The sequence below is a fragment of the Pseudophryne corroboree genome, chromosome 6, assembly GCF_028390025.1.
Source record: "Pseudophryne corroboree isolate aPseCor3 chromosome 6, aPseCor3.hap2, whole genome shotgun sequence".
Classification (NCBI taxonomy): Eukaryota; Metazoa; Chordata; class Amphibia; order Anura; family Myobatrachidae; genus Pseudophryne; species Pseudophryne corroboree.
Window position 1 is genome coordinate 666,523,825 of NC_086449.1, and position 24,538 is coordinate 666,548,362.

General features: G+C 46.4%; 1 protein-coding gene and 1 non-coding gene across 2 annotated transcripts in view; both read right to left on the reverse strand.

Moving 5' to 3' along the window:
- Nucleotides 1-3,623: 3,623 nt before the first annotated feature.
- Nucleotides 3,624-24,538, reverse strand: part of NPM1 (nucleophosmin 1) — a 48,386-nt gene continuing 27,471 nt past the window's right edge. Inside the window, exons 8-11 of the mRNA XM_063928246.1 lie at nucleotides 14,350-14,439; nucleotides 4,703-4,813; nucleotides 4,474-4,548; nucleotides 3,624-3,870 (exon numbers count right to left, since the gene is read on the reverse strand). Of these exons, the coding sequence (XP_063784316.1) occupies nucleotides 3,820-3,870; nucleotides 4,474-4,548; nucleotides 4,703-4,813; nucleotides 14,350-14,439 (327 nt within the window). The 3' untranslated portion in view covers nucleotides 3,624-3,819. The remainder of the gene's footprint in view (nucleotides 3,871-4,473; nucleotides 4,549-4,702; nucleotides 4,814-14,349; nucleotides 14,440-24,538) is intronic.
- Nucleotides 24,219-24,332, reverse strand: LOC134938666 (U5 spliceosomal RNA). The gene has a single exon (XR_010181180.1). It is a non-coding gene; the product is annotated as a U5 spliceosomal RNA (small nuclear RNA).

Below are 24,538 nucleotides of genomic sequence, written 5' to 3' on the forward strand. Positions count from 1 at the left end.
GTAGGTCTCCTCACATAATCGCAAGTGAAATTAGCTCCACCTGTGGACCTTTTAAAATGTGTCAGTGAGTAATTAATACACCTGTGCACCTGCTGGGTTACCTGCAAAACATGCACTGTGTGGGCTCCCGATAACAGAGTTTGAGAACCTCAGATTTAGTTGATATACATGAGTCCTGGGAAAATCCAGGAAAGAAATTCACACCTCACAAGATGATGCTGGCTCGCTTTCCCCTCACTGCGGAGGTCAGTAAAAATTATATTGTCACCCTGGCCATACAAGATGCTTACCTACATATTCCCATTGCAATGTCACATCAGCAGTACCTGAGGTTTGTGGTTGGCAACCACCATTACCAATTTTGGGCATTACCTTTTGGTTTGACCACGGATCTGCGAGTCTTCACCAAGGTTATGGCGGTAATGACAGCTGTACTCCATCGTCAAGGGGCCAGAATCCTACCATACTTGGACGACTTGTTGATCCTGGAAAATTCCCCAGAGATTCTCCTACGCCATGTGGATCTGACATACCCAGTTTCTACAAGCCCACAGGTGGCTAATCAACTGGAAGAAATCCTCCCTGGTCCCTGCACAGAGCATGGTGCACCTGGAAGCGTTGGACAATCGCAACCAGCGGTTGTTCTCATCTCAGGAGAAGGTCCTAAAGCTTCAGGACAGGATTCAATGCTTCCTGTCTCGTCCGCAAGTGTCGATACATTCGATGATGCAAGTGCTAGGTCTCAGTGTCACCTTTCGACATGGTGGAGTAAGCTCAATTCCATTCACACCATCTGCAGAAACGGATTCTTGCCAAATGGGACAGCCTGCCACACCGGATCAGGTCTCAAATGAACTCCTTGTCTCCGGAGGTCCGTCTGTCACCAAGCTGGTGGCTGCAGGACAGACGTTTGAGCAGGGGTCGTCCCTTCTGTTTCTCCAACTGGGTCCTTCAGACGACGGATGCCAGTCTGAGAGCCTGGGGCGCAGTGTTGGAGCAACACTCCCTTTAGGGGTCGGTGAACCAAGGAGAAGTCTCTCCTTCTGGTCAACATTCTGGAACTGCGGGCGGTGTTCAATGCTCTGAACCTGGCCCAGCATTTAATTCAGAACAGACCTGTTCAGGCACAGTCGGACACCACCACCAGGGTGGCGTACATAAATCAAGGCAGCACTTGAAGTCACATGGCAATGAGGGAAGTATCAAGGATTCTTCAATGGGCAGAAAGCCATCTGCCAGCCATATTGGCAGTGTGCATTCCAGGGGTCCTCAACTGGGAAGCGGACTCGGTCGTCAGGACGTACAAGCTGAAGAGTGGAGCCTCCATCCAGAAGTATTTCAACTCCTCATGGACAAGTGGGTCCTTCCAGACGTGGATCGGATGGCATCTCGACACAATCACAAGGTTCCGGTCTTCGGAGCAAGAACAAGGGATCCTCAAGCAGCGTTCGTGGACACACTGGCAATCCTATGGAACTTTTGGATGCCATATGTGTTCTCTCCAGTGTCTTTACTGCCTAGAGCAGTGTTTCCCAACCTCGGTCCTCAAGGCACACCAACAGTCCTTGTTTTAGTGATATCCAGTCTTGAACACAGGTGACTTAATTAGTACCTGTTATTTTGATTTAACCATCTATGCTGAAGCCTGGATAACACTAAAACCTGCACTGTTTGTGTGCCTTGAATGCCTGGCCTAGAGTGATAAGGAAGTGCAAACAAGGAGGCATACTAACTTCTAATTGCTCCCAAGTGGCCCAGACAGCATTGGTTCTCAGACCTACAGGGCCTCTAGATAGAGCATCCCCTTCTACTTCCACATCTCTGCGTTCAGGGCCCTTGTGTCTACCAGGATTTGGCCTGACTGGTTTTGACAGCGTGGCTCTTGAAGCTTCCATACTGAGGGCCAAAGGTTTTCTGAGGCGGTCATTCAAACTATGTTGAAGGCCCGTAAGCCACCTTCTGCTTGGATTTACCATAGGGTCTGGAATTCTTACTTTGATTGGTGCACCAATACCAATCATGCTTACAAGTTTAGTACAGCCACACATTTGGCCTTCCTACAGCAAGGCCTGGACCTAGGCCTTCGTCTGGCCTCCCTCAAGGTTCACATTTCTGCCTTGTCAGTATGGTTTCAGAGAAAAATTGCAACTCTGGCTGATGTTCATACCTTCACTCAGGGTGTGTTGAGCCTCCTTATGTCCCACCTGTAGGCCCTTGGGATTTGTCAGTGGTTTTGGAGGCCTTGCAAGAGTTTCCTTTTGACCCTCTTGCATCTGCGGATCTTAAGTGGCTTTCCCTTAAGGTCTTTTTCTGCTAGCGTTTGCTTCTGCTAGATGTGTTTCAGACTTTGGTGCCTTATCCTGTAGGTCCCCCTTTCTGATTTTTTCAGTGATCTGGCAGTTCTTAGAAACACCCTGGTTATCTACCTAAGGTGGTGTCTTCCTTCCACCTTAAACAGGAGATTGTGGTTCCTGCCTTTAATTCTCCTGAGTTGTCTTCCAAAGAGCAGTCTTTGGATGTGGTATGGGCTCTCCGTATCTATGTGAAGAGAACTGCTTCCATTCGGAAGTCTCTTCGTACGGTTTAGTTTTCACAAACATGGCTGGCCTGCTAACAAGCAGAACTTGGCCAGATGGATTAGAATGCTGATTGCACATGCTTATGTACAGGCTGGTCTTCTACTCAGTCTGTTGGACCTTCTTGGGCGGCCCATGAACAATTGTGCAAGGCAGCTACGTGGTCCTTAGTGAACATGCCTTTAAAACTTCCACCTCCCAGGATGCTTCCTTTGGACGCTGGATTCTTATGCCCGCTTCAGTGCGTCCCCTCCCATAAGGAACTGCTTTAGGACATCCCTGATGTTATTCCCTGTGGTGCCCAGGGAATAACTTGTTTTCTGCTACCCCGCAGCAGAAAACAAGATTTATGGTAAGAACTTACCTTTGTTAAATCTTTCTGTGAGGTACACTGGACTCCACAAGGAGCCCACCCTGACTCACTTTGCTTCTTTGGGTTGGTATGGCATTAGCCGCTGACACCCTCTCCTGTAGTGAGTGTATGGTATATGTGGCTACTAACGATTGTAGTCTTTTACCCGCTACTGCATGGTTAACAAAAACTGAGCTCCTGTGCATGGAGGCGGGGTTATAGAGGAGGCGGCACTATGCATCTCAGGAAGGTCAAAGCTTTGAGCTTGTTGGTGCCTCGGATCAAGATCCTACTCTACACCCCAATGTTATACCCTGTGGAGCCCAGCGTACCTCAGAAAGATTTAACAAAGGTAAGTTTTTACCATAAATCTCATTTTATTTAAGTGTAACAAAGGTTATGTATGCCTTTGATCCATGATCAAATTATCTCCCTTGCCATATCTGTAAAATGCTCTTGTGAACTAATTTCTGAAAATATTCAGAAAAAAACCTGCACTATAATGGCAATTTGGCACAATCACCAATGTTGAACTAGTTATTTAATAAGAAATTTGTTTTAACACAGGTGATTGCAATGGGAAATCAAGGAACAGCATTTTGTTCCTCCATGAATGGATCATGTAGGGAGGTATGTATCTCAGTCCCCATCATTCACAGCAAATAAAGTAATAGATTATATTCATTAGGATCCACTTCATTTGTCTGGTCATCTTTATTATGCCATAATAGAACACTGAAATGTACAAAACAGGTGGAACGTCAGAATTGCTTAGCAAATTGTTAGAAATTTACATAGGACCAAATTGTTCTCAACTTTTTATTTAAAAAAAAAAAAAATATATAAAATGCGAAAATAAACCAGCTGACAACCAAAGGGAAAAAAGACAAGTTATTTTAAGTCTTTCAGAGCCTTTCTCCAGTTCCAGAGGTCATCAATAACCTGCAATATTTAAAGACATAATTAATCCAAGATAAATCCTGAGATTACTTTAGAGGATTTAAATAGTTCTTTAAAAAATGCTTTGTCTAAAGTGGACTATGTGGTAAAGACATTGTAAGCAAAGAACAAATAGTGCCTATACAATAACAGCACACTGCACTTTACTTACTTAATATGGGAGAGCACATGAGTCAATCTAGGGGCAACACCACATAACCTATGCATAGGAGACTAATACCCCTATCACACACAAAAGCAAATTCCAGGGTGAAGACGTTCTAATCAGTAATTTGTTAATCAAAACAGGTATTTCTTCTGTATGAAAGGGTCGACCCGGCTCAAAATTCCCAAGACTCTGATCCAGGAATTTACTAGTGTTGGAGACATGGGAATTTCAACCTGTATTTCACACAGAATAAATGTTTCTATCTGCAAAACTACTGGGTTGAAATTCTTGTCCTAGTAATTTACCCAACTGTGAAAGGGTGGGAAGCGGGGGAAGAAATCAGGCAGGGACCCACGAAACTACCTGGCACTGAAATGCGGGGATTCAGACACTTCTGTCTAATAAGGGTATATGTAACTGAAGCTTCTGTCACTCACCTTTTTGTTGTCTGTTCTGAAACAATTCTTCACATAGTTTGTGAACTTTGCTTCAATTTTAGGAAGGACAGAACCCTGGAAAATACATTAGAGATCAGTCCATCTATCACTTTCAGATCTAGTACAGGTTTTTGTATTACTTTAGTTTGTCTACTTACAAATCATTTGACAATACCTGTTATTTACTGGCTCAACAGCACCTAATGACCTAACCAAGCAATAAGTTTACCTTTTCTATTGTTGCTTGCATTTTTGCTTTAATTTCTTCAAGTGTAAAGGGGACCTTTGGAGACCTATTAGGCGTTTGCTTGCCCTCTTGTTTCCCTTTTTGTTCTGGCGTCTGAAACAAAGTTTACACAGACATGATGCATTTACAATATATTTACTGTATGCAAGTGAATATCTTAAACCTAAGCATATGAGTTGACTAGAAGAGGGACTGGAGACTTGATAATTTGTAGGACTTCTCTAAAGCCTGGGGCTTACTGAGGACATCACTGTATTCACCCTTTAACCCCTTCAGTAGTTTGCCCGGACGTCTTCCAGGCTAGCCAGCGCTAGCAACACCAGAAGATTTCCGTGAATACTACTGACCGATTCTCTGTGGACAGCAGCTGTGCAGCATGCACGGCATCTGGGAATCCGCATACTCCATTATGGAGTTTAGCCCACCCCCTGGACTCCTATTGGCTGGGCTTACCTGTGAAATAGCTTACGCCAATTCCCGGGCGCCACAAGGCGGCCAGGAATCAGTGCTAGGGCTGGCAATGCCCACAGATGATCAGGCAATTACCTCACCCTGTCACACTTCAATAACACCCCAGGGTGTTGTTTTTTTACTGAATACCCACCACTGAAGGGGTTAAGAATCCCAAAGCCCAATGATTCAGACAGAAGTATACATGAGAAGGATGTAGGAGACATTATGGAATGCACTAAAGTTATAAAAATAACAAATAAAATTGTATACTTAATCAGCAAGGTTAAAATAAAATAGAAAGTTACAAAAATGCTTACACTCCAAAGCAGTCTATTTTATAATTCTATTTATATAAAGCTTTTCTGCAGCACTCAAGCTTTAGATGTAACATAGCACATAAAAGGGAGTTTAGCATTACAGCAATTAGAAAGCCACAAAACCTAGACAGCACAACAATGATAGTGTAGTCACCTTTGCCAATAAATGACATTGGTTAAAATTTCCACCCATAAAAAGGCACCAGACAAGGCAGCTGTCTTGGGCAACCTATGTAGGATTACCCTGGGTGTAATAGGTCACACCTAGAGGACACAAAATGGGTGGTTGTCAGCACCTAACTTGAATAGGGTTTTAACAATCAGCTCCTTGTATTTTTCATACCATCCACGAGCATACTAGGTGGTGATTAGCCAGATTGGGTGCACTACAAAGGTTATGCTGTGGGAGATAAGCCATACAAGGTCCCAAGGCAGACCCTGTATGAATAGATCAACATGTAGTATTCTGCCCATGGAGGAGCCATCTGAAGCACACTGCATAGGTTGCTGCTGGTAGGGCGAACAAATCAAAGTACAGTAATGGACACAGTGGGTTACAGGAAGAAACAGATGCGCAAAATGGTGGCATAAAAGGCAATATTGAAACAGTGGTAAGGTCAACAGAGTAACTGCATAAAAGGTCACAAGCTTCAAGGAGCAGAAGAGGACATTTGTAGTAGTAATGGAGCACAGTGGTTCATTCACAAAGGTGGAGGATAAACTAAATAAGGTATGCCAGAGGGCTGTGGACAGCAGTGGTCCAGAAGCATCAGGAGGATGGATTAATTGGTGCCAGGCAGCAGATAAGAATTTACTTACCGATAATTCTATTTCTCATAGTCCGTAGTGGATGCTGGGGACTCCGAAAGGACCATGGGGAATAGCGGCTCCGCAGGAGACTGGGCACAAAGTAAAAGCTTTAGGACTAGCTGGTGTGCACTGGCTCCTCCCCCCATGACCCTCCTCCAAGCCTCAGTTAGGATACTGTGCCCGGACGAGCGTACACAATAAGGAAGGATTTTGAATCCCGGGTAAGACTCTTACCAGCCACACCAATCACACCGTACAACTTGTGATCTGAACCCAGTTAACAGCATGATAACAGAAGGAGCCTCTGAAAAGATGGCTCACAACAACAATAACCCGATTTTTGTAACAATAACTATGTACAAGTAATGCAGACAATCCGCACTTGGGATGGGCGCCCAGCATCCACTACGGACTATGAGAAATAGAATTATCGGTAAGTAAATTCTTATTTTCTCTAACGTCCTAGTGGATGCTGGGGACTCCGAAAGGACCATGGGGATTATACCAAAGCTCCCAAACGGGCGGGAGAGTGCGGATGACTCTGCAGCACCGAATGAGAGAACTCCAGGTCCTCCTCAGCCAGGGTATCAAATTTGTAGAATTTAGCAAACGTGTTTGCCCCTGACCAAGTAGCAGCTCGGCAAAGTTGTAAAGCCGAGACCCCTCGGGCAGCCGCCCAAGATGAGCCCACTTTCCGTGTGGAATGGGCTTTTATAGATTTTGGCTGTGGCAGGCCTGCCACAGAATGTGCAAGCTGAATTGTACTACAAATCCAACGAGCAATCGTCTGCTTAGAAGCAGGAGCACCCAGCTTGTTGGGTGCATACAGGATAAACAGCGAGTCAGATTTTCTGACTCCAGCCGTCCTGGAAACATATTTTCAGGGCCCTGACTACGTCCAGCAACTTGGAATCCTCCAAGTCCCTAGTAGCCGCAGGCACCACAATAGGTTGGTTTAAGTGAAATGCTGAAACCACCTTAGGGAGAAATTGAGGACGAGTCCTCAATTCTGCCCTGTCCGTATGAAAAATTAGGTAAGGGCTTTTATAGGATAAAGCCGCCAATTCTGATACACGCCTGGCTGAAGCCAGGGCTAACAGCATTACCACTTTCCATGTGAGATTTCAAGTCCACAGTGGTGAGTGGTTCAAACCAATGTGATTTTAGGAATCCCAACACTACATTGAGATCCCAAGGTGCCACTGGAGGCACAAAAGGAGGCTGTATATGCAGTACTCCCTTGACAAACGTCTGAACTTCAGGAACAGAAGCTAGTTCTTTTTGGAAGAATATCGACAGGGCCGAAATTTGAACCTTAATGGACCCTAATTTGAGGCCCATAGACAGTCCTGTTTGCAGGAAATGCAGGAATCGACCCAGTTGAAATTCCTCCGTAGGGGCCTTCCTGGCCTCGCACCACGCAACATATTTACGCCAAATACGGTGATAATGTTGTACGGTTACATCCTTCCTGGCTTTGATCAGGGTAGGGATGACTTCATCCGGAATGCTTTTCCTTCAGGATCCGGCGTTCAACCGCCATGCCGTCAAACGCAGCCGCGGTAAGTCTTGGAACAGACATGGTCCCTGCTGGAGCAGGTCCTGTCTTAGAGGTAGAGGCCACGGGTCTTCCGTGAGCATCTCTTGAATTTCCGGGTACCAAGTCCTTCTTGGCCAATCCGGAGCCACGAGTATAGTCTTTACTCCTCTCCTTATGATTCTCAGTACTTTTGGTATGAGAGGAAGAGGAGGGAACACATACAATGACCGGTACACCCACGGTGTTACCAGAGCGTCCACAGCTATTGCCTGAGGGTTCCTTGACCTGGAGCAATATCTGTCCAGTTTTTTGTTGAGGCGAGACGCCATCATGTCCACCTTTGGTTTTTCCCAACGGTTTACAATCAAGTGGAAGACTTCTGGGTGAAGTCCCCACTCCCCCGGGTGAAGATCGTGTCTGCTGAGGAAGTCTGCTTCCCAGTTGTCCACTCCCGGAATGAACACTGCTGACAGTGCTATCACATGATTTTCCGCCCAGCGAAGAATCCTTGTCACTTCCGTCATTGCCCTCCTGCTTCTTGTGCCGCCCTGTCTGTTTACGTGGGCGACTGCCGTGATGTTGTCCGACTGGATCAATACTGACTGACCCTGAAGCAGAGGCCTTGCCTGACTTAGGGCATTGTAAATGGCCCTTAGTTCCAGGATATTTATGTGAAGTGACGTTTCCATGCTTGACCACAAGCCCTGGAAATTTTTTCCCTGTGTGACTGCTCCCCAGCCTCTCAGGCTGGCATCCGTGGTCACCAGGACCCAATCCTGAATGCCGAATCTGCGGCCCTCTAGGAGATGAGCACTCTGTAACCACCACAGGAGAGACACCCTTGTCCTTGGAGACAGGGTAATCCGCTGATGCATTTGAAGATGCGATCCGGACCATTTGTCTAGCAGATCCAACTGAAAAGTTCTTGCGTGGAATCTGCCGAATGGAATCGCTTCGTAAGAAGCCACCATCTTTCCCAGGACCCTTGTGCACTGATGTACTGACACTTGGCCTGGTCTTAGGAGTTTCCTGACTAGGTCGGATAACTCCCTGGCTTTCTCTTCCGGGAGAAACACCTTTTTCTGTACTGTGTCCAGAATCATCCCTAGGAACAGCAGACGTGTCGTCGGAATCAGCTGCGATTTTGGAATATTTAGAATCCATCCGTGCTGTCGTAGTACTATTTGAGATAGTGCTACTCCGACCTCTAACTGTTCTCTGGACCTTGCCCTTATCAGGAGATCGTCCAAGTAAGGGATAATTAAGACGCCTTTTCTTCGAAGAAGAATCATCATTTCGGCCATTACCTTGGTAAAGACCCGGGGTGCCGTGGACAATCCAAACGGCAGCGTCTGAAACTGATAGTGGCAGTTCTGTACCACAAACCTGAGGTACCCTTGGTGAGAAGGGCAAATTGGGACATGGAGGTAAGCATCCTTGATGTCCAGAGACACCATGTAGTCCCCTTCTTCCAGGTTCGCTATCACTGCTCTGAGTGACTCCATCTTGAACTTGAACCTTTTTATGTAAGTGTTCAAGGCTTTCAGATTTAAAATGGGTCTCACCGAGCCGTCCGGCTTCGGTACCACAAACAGCGTGGAGTAATACCCCTTTCCCTGTTGTAGGAGGGGTACCTTGATTATCACTTGCTGGGAATACAGCTTGTGAATGGCTTCCAATACCGCCTCCCTGTCGGGGGTAGACGTTGGTAAAGCAGACTTCAGGAACCGGCGAGGGGGAGACGTCTCGAATTCCAATTTGTACCCCTGAGATACTACCTGCAGGATCCAGGGGTCCACTTGCGAGTGAGCCCACTGCGCGCTGAAATTCTTGAGACGGGCCCCCACCGTGCCTGAGTCCGCTTGTAAGGCCCCAGCGTCATGCTGAGGACTTGGCAGAAGCGGGGGAGGGCTTCTGGTCGTGGGAAGAAGCTGTCTGTTGCAGTCTTTTTCCCCTTCCTCTGCCCCGGGGCAGATATGAGTGGCCTTTTGCCCGCTTGCCCTTATGGGGACGAAAGGACTGAGCCTGAAAAGGCGGTATCTTTTTCTGCTGCGAGGTGACTTGGGGTAAAAAGGTGGATTTCCCAGCCGTTGCCGTGGCCACCAGGTCCGATAGACCGCCCCCAAATAACTCCTCCCCTTTATACGGCAATACTTCCATATGCCGTTTGGAATCCGCATCCCCTGACCACTGTCGCGTCCATAATCCTCTTCTGGCAGAAACGGACATCGCACTTACTCTTGATGCCAGAGTGCAAATGTCTCTGTACATCTCGCATATATAGGAATGCATCCTTTAAATGCTCTATAGTCAATAATATATTGTCCCTGTCCAGGGTATCAATATTTTCAGTCAGGGAATCCGACCAAGCCACCCCAGCACTGCACATCCAGGCTGAGGCTATTGCTGGTCGCAGTATAACACCAGTATGTGTGTATATACTTTTAAGGATATTTTCCAGCCTCCTATCTGCTGGCTCCTTAAGGGCGGCCGTTTCTGGAGACGGTAACGCCACTTGTTTTGATAAGCGTGTGAGCGCCTTATCCACCCTAGGGGGTGTTTCCCAACGAGCCCTAACCTCTGGTGGGAAGGGATATAGTGCCAATAATTTTTTTAGAAATTAGCAGTTTTTTGTCGGGGGTAACCCACGCTTCATCACACATTTCATTCAATTCATCTTCACACCCCACATAATACCCCTTTTTGTGGTACTTGCAGTATCAGAGATGTGCAAAACCTCCTTCATTGCCGTGATCATGTAACGTGTGGCCCTACTGGAAAATACGTTTGTTTCTTCACCGTCGACACTGGAGTCAGTGTCTGTGTCGACCCACTGAGGTAACGGGCGTTTAATAGCCCCTGACTGTTTGAGACGCCTGGACAGGCACTAACTGAGCTGCCGGCTGTCTCATGTCGTCAACAGTTTTCTGTAACGTGCCGACACTGTCACGTAATTCCTTAATTACGGCCATTCATTCAGGTGTCGACTCCCTAGGGGGTGACATCACCATTATAGGCAATTGCTCGCCTCCACATCATTTTCCTCCTCATACATGTCGACACACACGTACCGACACCCAGCACACACACAGGGAATGCTCTGATAGAGGACAGGACCCACTGAGCCCCTTGGGGAGACAGAGGGAGAGTTTGCCAGCACACACCAGAGCGCTATATATGTATAGGGACAACCTTACAATAAGTGTCTATCCCTTATAGCTGCTTATATCTGTTATTCTGCCAAATAAGTGCCCCCCTCTCTTTTTTACCCTGTTTCTGTAGTTGCAGGATGCAGGGGAGATTCTGGGAGCCTTCCTACCAGCGGAGCTGTGTGGGAAAAATGGCGCTGTGTGCTGAGGAGATAGGCTCCGCCCCCTTCACGGCGGGCTCTTCTCCCGCTTTTTTCTGGAAAACTGGCAGGGGTTAAATACATCCATATAGCCCAGGAGCTATATGTGATGTATTTTTTGCCAAATAAGGTAAATTCATTGCTTCCCAGGGCGCCCCCCCCAGCGTCCTGCACCCTCAGTGACCGAAGTGTGCTGAGAGCAATGGCGCACAGCTGCAGTGCTGTGCGCTACCTTATGAAGACAGGAAAGTCTTCTGCCGCCGATTTATGGACCTCTTCTTGCTTCAGCATCTGTAAGGGGGCCGGCGGCGCGGCTCCGGGACCCATCCATGGCTGGGCCTGTGATCGTCCCTCTGGAGCTAATGTCCAGTAGCCTAAGAAGCCCAATCCACTCTGCACGCAGGTGAGTTCGCTCCTTCTCCCCTTAGTCCCTCGATGCAGTGAGCCTGTTGCCAGCAGGTCTCACTGAAAATAAAAAACCTATTTAAACTTTTACTCTAAGCAGCTCAGGAGAGCCACCTAGATTGCACCCTTCTCGTTCGGGCACAAAATCTTAACTGAGGCTTGGAGGAGGGTCATGGGGGGAGGAGCCAGTGCACACCAGCTAGTCCTAAAGCTTTTACTTTGTGTCCAGTCTCCTGCGGAGCCGCTATTCCCCATGGTCCTTTCGGAGTCCCCAGCATCCACTAGGACGTTAGAGAAAATGTAGTGTAGTAGAGTTGGAGATCATGGATAACAGGCACGGATCTGCATTCCAGTAGGGAACTATGAATGAGACTGGCAGGGTTGCTTGTGTGGGGTAGGGATGGGTATTGGGCAGGGGTGAGGACACATGGTAGTATATAGTAGTGGAAAAATGTACAAGTAACAAACCCACAAATATAGTAAAAAGTAGTGCAAGTTAGGCATTGAGTTGGGACTAAAGCCGATAAACAGTCCAGGTAAAGAAAAAGCAGGTCAGAATAGTGAAAGTTAGCTCAACTACAGTAGCATATTGTGAGAAATAAACTGGATGTTATGGGTAAGGAAAATCCTGATAAAGTGCATGGCTGTGAGGGTGTTGTAGAAAGGAATTTAAGAGTTAATGGTGTCAAAATTATGAAGTCAGAAGTTATGAAAAACAAAAAGCAATCACTAAAGGGGGATACTCACGGAGCGATATTCTAAGCAATCTGACTAGATTGCATAGAATATCAGCATGATCGCTCCGTGTGTAACCCCCTCAGCGATAGCGATGCGCAGCACCGCACATTGCTACTGCTAGATTGGCCTGCATGCAGGCCAATCTAGCGGGTCACTTACTTCACCCGCTGGGTGAAGTGAGCGGCCCCCCCATCTCCCCCTGCACGCTCAGCACAGATCGCGCTAGGCTGAGCGGCAGGAGAGGTGTGCTGAGCGGTTCGCTCAGCACTCCTTTTCCTGCATCGGCCTGTCTATATGGGCCTTAAGAGTGGTAAGCAAGTGGCACGTCATTAAAACGTCCAGGCAGGGAGTTCATAAAGGAGCATCCAGATTATGGAGACAGTGTTTGAGGTGGTGAGTCAGAGCAGAGATTAGAGAAAGATCTTATCAGCAATCTCTGCTCCTGTTTTACTCCCGAGTAACTTCACGCTTTGAACTGAGCACTTCAAATATGAGCAGCCTTGGCTATGCAGCCTAAAGCTCGGTACACCCTAGAAGATATGTTGTGCATATCAAGTAGTGTGTGTACTACTGCCCGCCACTGGTGTTATATCATCTGCTGTAATGCATGGCTGATGGGACAACCCGATGCCCATCAGCTGAATATGGCCATTAATATAGTGCACGATCATGCACTCAGTGTACAGAGTTAGCGTATGATCATACCGTTGGCCACAACCCCAGATCGTTGTAGCATGTACCCAGCCTAAGAGTAACCAGTACAGCTGCAACAAGACATCCACACTTAAATCCAGAAAAAAGTCTTCATCCCACATTAAGAATTTTGTCATAATTTAATAAAAGTTAAATTTTTATTAGGTCTTTGGGGCAATTCAGATGTTCACTGCCATTTCTAACCAGCACCCCCATGGTACCAAGCAGAACGTGTCCCATTTGGGCACCCAAACAGTACATTCCACTTCAAGGCAAGGTCTTTAATCAGGTTTAGATGCTTTCATGGCTAAGCCAGTATTTTTGGGCACCTGATCAGAGCAACTGAAATGCTGCGACAGGTGCCCATTACTTTGGGTGCCTGATAAAACAATTTGATTTTGTTTAAGGGTATCCAAAAATATATGTGATCTACTTTCAGTGTATGGAAAATGCAGAACAGAACTTTGAGTTAGTGACGTCTAAACTATACTATTGCAAGGAAAGTGATTTTATATTATTGGATTGTAGAACTAGATTAAAACACCCAGTCAAGTCAATGTATACTTGCAGCTATGAAACCTTAATTTCATGAATCATTTCATAAGAGATTCTATAGCCATATTGATTGTGTGAAATACCCCATAACTGCACCCTTTGATGACAAATCCCACTTGTCATGTACACTAGAACTAGTTGGACTAGTTTTGGTATACTAGTTGAGGGGGTAAGCAATGAGCGATGGAACAAACTTTAAACTATGCCTCCTACACTACAGAAAAGTCAAGGAAACCAAGGATGGGTGAAGGTCTCCCCACAAACTGGAATACAGAACACAAGGTGTACCTACATAAGGTGCCCCCCCTTTAAAGTGTTGTGGCCCTCTACTTATGTGAAGACACATTCCAGCACAAGCTTGATAAATCTCTCAGCAGCAAAGGGGTTAAGTGACAATTTCCCAACTACTGCTTAAGCTAGTGGTTCCCAAACTGAGTCATTACACACTAGAGTATCAGAATTTCACTGCATCCATCAGCCAAAAGTTGAGAAATTATGAAACTTGTTAAATTGTGTTTGTAAGTCATCCTTAATTTCAGATGTGGACAGGATTCACTTGTTTGTCCACATATTTTATGATTGGAAGCTACAAGCACTGGCTTGGTCTACTACATTGACAGTAAATTTTAATTCGTCCTGGACTGCCAACCCAGGGCACCTAGACACAGCAAGAACCACTGGCTTAAGCTGGCTTAAGCTATATATCTAACCTTTAAATCTAATAAGTAGAACATGAACATTAACAGATTCAACTGAAGGTATTACTTACTTTTGGAGGTTTAGCAGGTGTGGACGGTTCTGAAACTTTTCCATTATGGTTTGATTTCTGAGCAGATTTTGGTTTTGGGACTTTAGAAGTCTATGGGGAAGTGATTACAATTATTTTTCAAAAAGCAAATTTGTTCAAATTAAATAGTATGCAAAATTAATTATAGCATGTAGTCTTAGAACTTGAAATTGTTACACTACATTAACATGGTCGAACGCTAAAGAATCTATGCCTGATGCATAATATAATTTACTTAAATGTTCTATTCAATAGAAACTGAAGCCATGAAAGTACGGGATATGACAAACTTAAGAAAGCTGCAACTTAATAGGTGTTGAAGACTCGAAAGATACACCACTACAGCTTGTGTCACATAGGACATTTAAAGGAATGGCCCTAAAACAAATGTTTTAGTTTAAATTAGTTAAATTGCTTGTAAACACGAGCCTTGCTAGTGGTTTTGAATTCCTCCATATTGTGAAGATTACTAGAGACATCACTGCAGAAATCAGTTTCAGTATTCCAAATAATGTAATTTACAGTCATGTCTATATTTGCATACATTCCCATCAAGATGCACTGTAAAATAAGATTTTACTTACCGGTAAATCTATTTCTCGTAGTCTGTAGTGGATGCTGGGGACTCCGTAAGGACCATGGGGAATAGACAGGCTCCGCAGGAGACATGGACACTTAAAGAATTTAGATTCTGGTGTGCTCTGGCTCCTCCCTCTATGTCCCTCCTCCAGACCTCAGTTAGAGAAACTGTGCCCGAAAGAGCTGACAGTACAAGGAAAGGATTTTGGTAATCCAGGGCAAGATACATACCAGCCACACCGTATAACTTGTGATAAACTTACCCAGTTAACAGTATGAACAACAGAGCATCAGTTCAACCCTGATGCAACTATAACATAACCCTTATTTAAGCAATAACTATATACAAGCATTGCAGAAGTCCGCACTTGGGACGGGCGCCCAGCATCCACTACGGACTACGAGAAAGATTTACCGGTAAGTAAAATCTTATTTTCTCTAACGTCCTAATGGATGCTGGGGACTCCGTAAGGACCATGGGGATTATACCAAAGCTCCCAAACGGGCGGGAGAGTGCGGATGACTCTGCAGCACCGATTAAGCAAACACAAGGTCCTCCTCAGCCAGGGTATCAAACTTATAGAACTTTGCAAAAGTGTTTGAACCTGACCAAGTAGCCGCTCGGCACAGCTGTAATGCCGAGACCCCTCGGGCAGCCGCCCAAGAAGAGCCCACCTTCCTAGTGGAATGGGCCTTAACTGATTTTGGCAGCGGCAATCCAGCCGCAGAATGAGCCTGCTGAATCGTGTTACAGATCCAGCGAACAATAGTTTGCTTTGAAGCAGGAGCACCAAGCTTGTTGGAAGCATACAGGATAAACAAAGACTGTTTTCCTGACCCTAGCCGTTCTGGCTACATAAACCTTCAAAGCCCTGACCACATCAAGCAACTTGGAATCCTCCAAGTCAGTAGTAGCCACAGGCACCACAATAGGTTGGTTTATATGAAAAGATGAAACTACTCTCGGCAGGAATTGACGGGTCCTCAATTCTGCTCTATCCGCATGAAAAACCAGATAGGGGCTTTTATGTGACAAAGCCGCCAATTCTGACACACGCCTAGCCAAAGCTAGTAGTATGACCACCTTCCACGTGAGATATTTCAATTCAACCGTTTTGAGTGGTTCAAACCAGTGGGATTACAGGAAACTCAACACCATGTTAAGATCCCAAGGTGCCACTGGAGGCACAAAAGGGGGCTGAATATGCAGCACTCCCTTTACAAACGTCTGAACTTCAGGTAGAGAAGCCAGCTCTTTTTGAAAGAAAATGGATAGGGCCAAAATCTGGACCTTAATGGAACCCAATTTTAGGCCCAAATTCACTCCGGACTGTAGGAAGTGAAGGAAACGGCCCAGCTGGCATTCCTCCGTAGGAGCACTCCTGGCCTAACACCAAGAAACATTTTCGCCATATACGGTGATAATGTTGAGCTGTCACGTCCTTCCTAGCCTTTATCAGCATAGGAATGACCTCATCCGGAATGCCTCTCTGCTAGGATCCGGCGTTCAACCGCCATGCCGTCAAACGCAGCCGCGGTAAGTCTTGGGACAGACCGAGCCCCTGTTGCAACAAGTCCTGTCTTAGAGGCAGAGGCCACGGGTCCTCTGAGCATTTCTTGCAGATCTGGATACCAAGTCCTTCTTGGCCAATCCGGAACAATGAGTATTGTTCTCACTCCTCTTATGATTCTCAGCACCTTGGGTATGAGAGGAGGAAATACATAGACCGACTGGAACACCCACAGTGCCACCAGTGCGTCCACAGCTATCGCCTGAGGGTCTCTTGACCTGGCGCAATACCTCTGTAGCTTTTTGTTGAGGCGGGATGCCATCATGTCCACCTGTGGCAGTTCCCACCGACTTGCAATCTGCGTGAAGACTTCTTGATGAAGTCCCCACTCTCCCGGGTGGAGGTCATGCCTGCTGAGGAAGGCTGCTTCCCAGTTGTCCACTCCCAGGATGAACACTGCTGACAGTGTGCTTACGTGATTCTCCGCCCAGCGAAGAATTCTGGTGGCTTCCGCCATCGCCACCCTGCTCCTTGTGACGCCTTGTCGGTTTACATGAGCCACAGCGGTGATGTTGTCTGACTGAATCAGAACCGGTTGGTCGTGAAGCAGGGTCTCCGCTTGACGTAGGGCGTTGTATATGGCCCTTAGTTCCAGGATGTTGATGTTAATGCAAGTCTCCTGACTTGACTACCAACCTTGGAAATTTCTTCCCTGTGTGACTACCCCCCCACCCTCGGAGGCTTGCATCCGTGGTTACCAGGACCTAGTCCTGAATGCCGAATCTGCGGCCCTCGAGAAGGTGAGCACTCTGCAGCCACCACAGGAGACACCCTGGCCCTGGGGGATAGGGTAATTAACAGATACATCTGAAGATGTGTCATGAGTTCCTGAGCTCTCTATCGGGAGATAATAGGATTTTGGTACTTACCAGGTAAATCCTTTTCTTTGAATCCATAGGGGGCACTGGAGTACTCTTGGGGATATGGACGGGCTTCCGCAGGAAACAGCACTGAATATTCAAATTAGTAACACTCCACCCCTCCATATCCCTGAGCACTTACTCAGTGTTTTTTACTGAGCCGAACAGGAATTAAGAGAGGTTAATAATGGAGTATTACATATAACATAACTGACAATAACGAAGTTAACACATAAAGTTACTGACAACTAACAGTTGACACCCTAACCAGCACTTGTAACTTGAACCAGCCGGTGAAAGTGTGTTACCATAAGATCCTCAGAACTAACCACAAGTAGGTAAAACTGCTCTGGGTGGGCGTCCAGTGCCCCCTATGGATTCAAAGAAAAGGATTTACCTGGTAAGTACCAAAATCCTATTTTCTTTATCATCCACTAGGGGTCACTGGAGTACTCTTGGGACGTACCAAAGCTTCCCCCGTGGGCGGGAGAGCTGTTTGGCACTTGTAAAACTAGGCGGCCAAAGCTAGATGCTGATGCCGCAAAAGTATCAAACTTGTAAAAGCGCACAAACGTGTGCACGGAAGACCATGTAGCCGCCCGGCAAAGCTGCGTCGCAGAAGCCCCACGACCAGCTGCCCATGAAGTTCCCACAGAACGTGTGGAATGAGCGGTTACTGACGTAGGCGGTTGTAACCTAGCATGAAGGTAAGCCTGGCGTATGGTCAGTTTTATCCATCTGGATAAAGTTTGTTTAGATGCTGGCCAACCCATCTTGGCAGCATCATAGAGAACAAATAACGTATCCGTCTTACGAACTGAAGACGTTCGGGATACATAAACGCGTAATGCGCGAACCACATCCAGAGTTCCAGAATGTGCTGTCAACACAGGAACTACTATTGGTTGATTGATGTGAAAAGATGACACTACCTTTGGTAAGAAGGCGGGATTCGTCCGAAGTTCCGCTCTGTCATCATGAAACACCAAATACGGTGGCTTGCATGACAAGGCACCCAAATCCGAAACACGCCTTGCGGAAGCTAAGGCTAAGAGAAAAATTGTTTTCCAAGTGAGAAACTTTATATCCACTTGTTGTAAGGGTTCAAAATATGAAGACTGTAAGAACTCCAAAACCAGATTCAAGTCCCATGGCGCTGTAGGTGGTATGAATGGAGGCTGTACCCTGAGTACACCTTGGAGAAAAGTGCGTATAGACGGCAATAGAGCCAATCGTCTTTGAAAGTAAATTGACAAAGCAGATACCTGCACCTTTAGTGTAGATAAACGCAATCCTCCATCTAAGCCTGTTTGTAGAAACAACAAAAGGCGGCATAACTTGAAAGCTGATGTCGGAAATTTCCGAGCTTCACACCAACCTATATAGGCACGCCATATTCTGTAATAATGAGCTGCCGTAACCGGCTTTCTAGCTCGTAACATGGTTGGTATAACTGAATCTGGAATGCCCTCTCTTCTTAAGAGGGCGGTCTCAACAGCCACCCCGTCAAACGCAGCCGCGCTAAATCGGGGTAAAGAAACGGACCCTGTTGTAACAGGTCTGGACGTATCGGGAGCGGCCACGGATCGTCTGCGAGTAATCCTCGAAGATCCGAGAACCAAGCTCTCCGAGGCCAATGAGGCGCCACTAGTATGACTGTGAGCGACTCTTTTGATCCGTTTTAGCACCAGAGGGAGCAGCGGAAACGGTGGAAACAGATACACAAGACTGTACGGCCACGCGACAGTGAGAGCATCCACCGCGACTGCCTTTGGATCTCTTGTTCTGGACACATACTGGGGCGTTTGATGATTGTGTCGAGATGCCATCAGGTCCACCTGAGGATAACCCCATCGCTGAACCAACATGTGAAACACTTCTGGATTTAATGACCATTCGCCTGGGTGAAAATCCCGACGACTGAGATAATCCGCTTCCCAGTTGTCCACTCCCGGAATGAACACGGCCGACAATATCACCTGGTGGCATTCCGCCCAATTGAGGATTCGAGCTACTTCCCGCATTGCCATGCGGCTTCTCGTTCCTCCTTGTTTGTTGATGTATGCGACCGCCGTCGCATTGTCTGACTGCACTTGGACAGGCTGAGAGCGAATCATGTGCACTGCTTGTCGTAGCGCATTGTAAATTGCGCGGAGTTCTAGAACATTTATAGACAGCAATTTCTCGTGATCCGCCCAGAGACCCTGGAGCTGACAATTTTGAATTACCGCTCCCCAACCTCTGAGACTGGCGTCCGTAGTTAGAATTATCCAATTGCAAACTCCGAACCGTCTTCCTGCGGTTAAATTGTGTTCCTTGAGCCACCATAGCAGAGAAACTCTTGCTATTGGTGACAACCTCACTCTGTGGTGAATCTGCAGATGCGAGCCCGACCACTGGGCAAGCACGTTCAGCTGAAATGGACGAGTGAAATCTTCCGAACTGAAGCGCCTCGAAAGCTGCCACCATTGTGCCTAACAGGCGAATGCACAAGTGTACCGACACTGTGCGTGGTTTGAGTACTAATTGTACTAGATGGCGTAGCATTTGTACTTTGTTGTGGTAGGTAAATCCTTTGATTGACCGTATCGAGAATCATACCTAGGAACTGAAGGCGTTGAGACGGAATCAGATGTGATTTCTTGAAATTTACAATCCAACCGTGGTGAACCAGTACATTGTAAGTTAGCAGCGCATGTTGGGTAAGTATCTGTGGAGACGGAGCTTTGATGAGCAGATCGTCTAAATACGGAACTATTGTCACTCCCAGGGATCTGAGGTGAGCTATCATCACAGACATTACTTTGGTGAATACCCGAGGCGCTGATGACAGGCCAAACGGCAGAGCCTGAAACTGGTAATGGTTCTGGCGTATTGCAAATCGTAAGAATTTCTGATGAGGCTGCCAAATTGGAATGTGTAAGTACGCATCCTTGAGGTCTAGCGCAATCATAAATTCCTTGGTCTCTAACCCCGCAATCACCGACCGTAGAGACTCCATTTTGAATCTGTAGTAAGTTACGTACTGATTGAGGCCCTTTAAGTTCAATATTGGTCTGACTGAGCCATCCGGCTTCGGGACCACAAATAGACTTGAATAATAACCCTGACCCTGTTGGTGTACAGGGACCGGAATCAACACTGCCGAATCCAGTAAGGACTGAATGGCAATTTGCAAAACTGTCCTCTTGTCGTCCGACAGAGGCAAGCCTGTCTTGAAAAACCGCAGAGGCGGCAGACAGTCGAACTCTATTTTGTAACCTTTTAACACTAAATTGCGAATCCAGCCCTCCGCGGATGTGTGGAACCACGCCCCATGGAACGTCTGAAGGCGTGCTCCCACAGTTGGAGAACCGAGATGGGCTGGTAGGCCGTCATGCCACTGGCTTGTCGGTAACCTTAGCGTCTTGGCGAGTTGTGTTGGTTTGATGGAAACCACGTCCTCGACCACGTCTAGCAGGCGTGGCTGATCCTCTGCCACGTCCTCGAAAGGGCTGAGATCTAAAGGATTTGAACGAAGGTCCAGCGTACCTTCTTCTTGGCGCAGGTGGAGGCACTGGTAAGAACACAGACTTACCTCCCGTAGCCTCCTTAATCCATGCGTCCAATTCTGGACCAAACAACTTCTTGCCATCGTAAGGCAACGCCTCTATACTTCGTTTGACCTCTGCCTCCGCTTGATAAGTACGCAGGTAGAGTGCTCTTCGTGCCGTAACTAGCGAAGATGAAATACGAGAAGTGAGCTGACAGACGTCAGTAGACGCTGTACAGAGATACTCTACAGCCTCAATCATTTGATTTACCTGAATTATCAGGTTTTCGTCATGTAAAGCAGATTTGAGTTCTGTAAGCCATATTATGAGCGCCTTAGTGACCCAAATGCCAACCAATCCAGGTCTTAGCATCACACCTGCTGCTACATACATGGATTTTAGCATAGTTTCTATCTTACGATCTGAAGGATCTTTAAGCGTAGTAGCTGATGGCACTGGTATGGTTAATTTCTTGGTAAGCTTTGACACTGAAGAATCAACTATTGGTGGATTCTCCCATGTACACGTTACCGAGTCTGGAAACGGATATCTGATTTAGAGAATCCGACACAGGAAAACTTACTGGCGTCTTCCGTCGTTTAGTAAATACGACCTGATCATTGGTGAGAGGCTGCTCAGCTTCAGGAAACCTTAGCGACTGCCGTACCGCTCTGATGAGATCATCAATGCCGGAACTGTTAACATCCTCGCCATCTGACTCCACTTCGCCCTCCTCCCCCTCATCGTGTTCCGTGAGGTCTGGGATGGAATCGTCAGAATGCAACATAGCAGACACTGGAAAATCATAAGACATATGAAAATTATCCCGTTTGCCCAAAATGGATTTGGACCGTACGCAAGGCTGAGACGCCTCCGGTAGTTCTGGCGGTCTCACCCTAGACTCAGATCTTAACGTTTCTCGCTCCAGACGAGCAGCGGTCATTTCTGTCTGAAATTTCTCCAGTACATTTACTAACATACCCCACGGAGGGTCCGGTGAGGAAATTGGTTGCAAAACCGGAGCAGAAATGGTATTCTGAACGGAATCCACAAAAAAATAGGATTTTGGTACTTACCAGGTAAATCCTTTTCTTTGAATCCATAGGGGGCACTGGAGTACTCTTGGGATATGGACGGGCGTAGCCGAACAAAGGCACTGAATATTCAAATTTAGGACTCTTCCCCCCCCTCCATATCCCCGAGTACCTCAGTGTACGACCTCAGTGTTTTTTACTGAGCGAACAGGAACGATAGAGAGGTTGACAATGGAGAATACCTATAACATAACGGACAACAACAATGTTGACCCATAACCTTACTGTCAACTAAACCGTTGACACCATAACCGATAGAACTTTATAATTTGAACCAATCGGTGAAAATGTGTTACCATAAGCTCCTCTGAGCTTAATATCAATCAAGTAAAACTTGTTACCCTAAGCTCCCTTGAGCTTAAAATAACCCAGGTAAAACTGCTCTGGGTGGGCGTCCAGTGCCCCCTATGGATTCAAAGAAAAGGATTTACCTGGTAAGTACCAAAATCCTATTTTCTTTATCATCCACTAGGGGTCACTGGAGTACTCTTGGGACGTACCAAAGCTTCCCTCGTGGGCGGGAGAGCTGTTTGATACTTGTAACAGTAGGCAGGCCAAAGCTAGATGCTGATGGCGCCACCATTTATAACGTGTAAACGTGCACAAACATGGTGCACATGAAGGCTATATAGCCGCGTTTTAGACACTCCACGACCCACTGGGTCTGACATTCCCACAGAACCTGTGGGATGAGCTATTACTGACGTAGGCGATTGTAACTTAGCCTTAAGGTAAACCTGACTTGTAGTCATTATTATTACCCAACTGGATAATGTCTGCTGAGAAACTGGTTAACCCCAGTTGGCAGTATCCTAGAGAACAAACAACGTATTCATATCACGTACTGTTGACGTTCGGCATATAAACGCGTAATGCGTGTACCACATTCAGAATTCTAAAATGTGCTGTCCACACAGGAACCCCTATTGGTATATTGATGTGAAGAATACGAAAGCGTGATTCGTCCGAAGATCTGCTTTGTCATGAGAAAACTCAAATACGGTGGCTTGGAATACAAGGCACCCAAATATGAAAACAAAACCCTTGCCGAAGCCAAGACTATAAGAAAATTGTTTTCCAAAGTGAGAAACTTAATTCCCATTTGTTGAAAGGGTTCAAAATATGAAAACTGTAAGAAAACTGAACCCAACCTCAAGTCGCCTGGCGCTGTAGGTGGGATAAATAGAGTCTGAACTTTGATGACACCTTGTAGAAAGATGTGTACAGACGCAAATAGAGGCAAACGTCTTTGAAAATAAGTTTACCACACAGATACCTGCACTCTTAGTGCAGATCAACGCAGTTTTCCATGCCACCCCGTTTAACAGAATACGGGTAACTTGAAGGATGATGTTGGAAACTTCCAAGGTTTACAACCTATGTAAGCACACGAAATTTTGTAATAATGAGCTGCCTTAAGCGGCTTACTAGCTCGTAACATGGTTGGTATAACCGATACTGTAATGCTCTATTTCGTAATAATGAGCTGCCTTAAGCGACTTACTAGCTCGTAACATGGTTAGTATAACCGATACTGTAATGCTCTATTTCTTAAGAGGGCGGTCTGAACCCTCACCCTGTCAGCCGCAGCTGCGGTACATAGATAATAGGTACCTAGGTAACTATGGGTAAACGAACGTTCCCTGATGTAACAGGTTGGACGTATTATGAGCGGGCCAAGATCGTGTGCCAGTATTCCTTTAAAATTCGAGAAGCAAACTTCTCCGAAACCCATGAGATACCACCAGTATGTTGTGACGAACTGTCTTATGATCCGTTTTGGCAACGGAGAGAGAGCAGTGGAAAATGGTAGAGCCAGATACCCGATGCTGAATGACCACACGAATGTGAGAGACTCCACCGCCACTGCCCTTGTGATCTGTTTTGTACACATACTGATCTTTTCTAATTGTGGCGAGATGCCATCCTGTATACTTGAGGGTAACCCCCTTCTGTGGACTCACATATGACACACCTGTGGATTTAATGTCCAGTTTTCAAGATCCAAATCCTGACGGGTGAGATCCTCTGTCTAACAGATGTCCACTCACGGAATGATCTCTTGACATTTTCACATAATGGTGTTCTGAGCCATTGAGGATTTGAGTCACATGCCGCATTGCCATGCGGCTTCTTGGTTCTCATGCCGCATTGCCATGCGGCTTCTTGGTTCTCACTTGTATGCAACTGCCGTTGCCTTGTTTGACTGCTTAAGGCCAGCGTGAGGCAGGCATCAAAAATTTACATGAAACTCACGGTTGTTCCCCTCCACGGAAATCTTTAGTAAAAGGCGAAAGATTTATTCGTTCTGAAGAGAAACCAGAGTATATCCCTGGTCAGACTGAAAGCGAATCATGTATTGCATTGTAAAATGCACAGAGTTCTAGGACATTTATCGACCGCAAACTGTCGTGTTTTAGAACCTTTGTCGCTAATTTTAACTACAAATCCTGACCCTCTGCGACTGTAGTCCAGAGTATATGCACCCTTGTTCCTCTGTGGGAAACGCGAGTGAAGGGTGGCGAACTAAATTG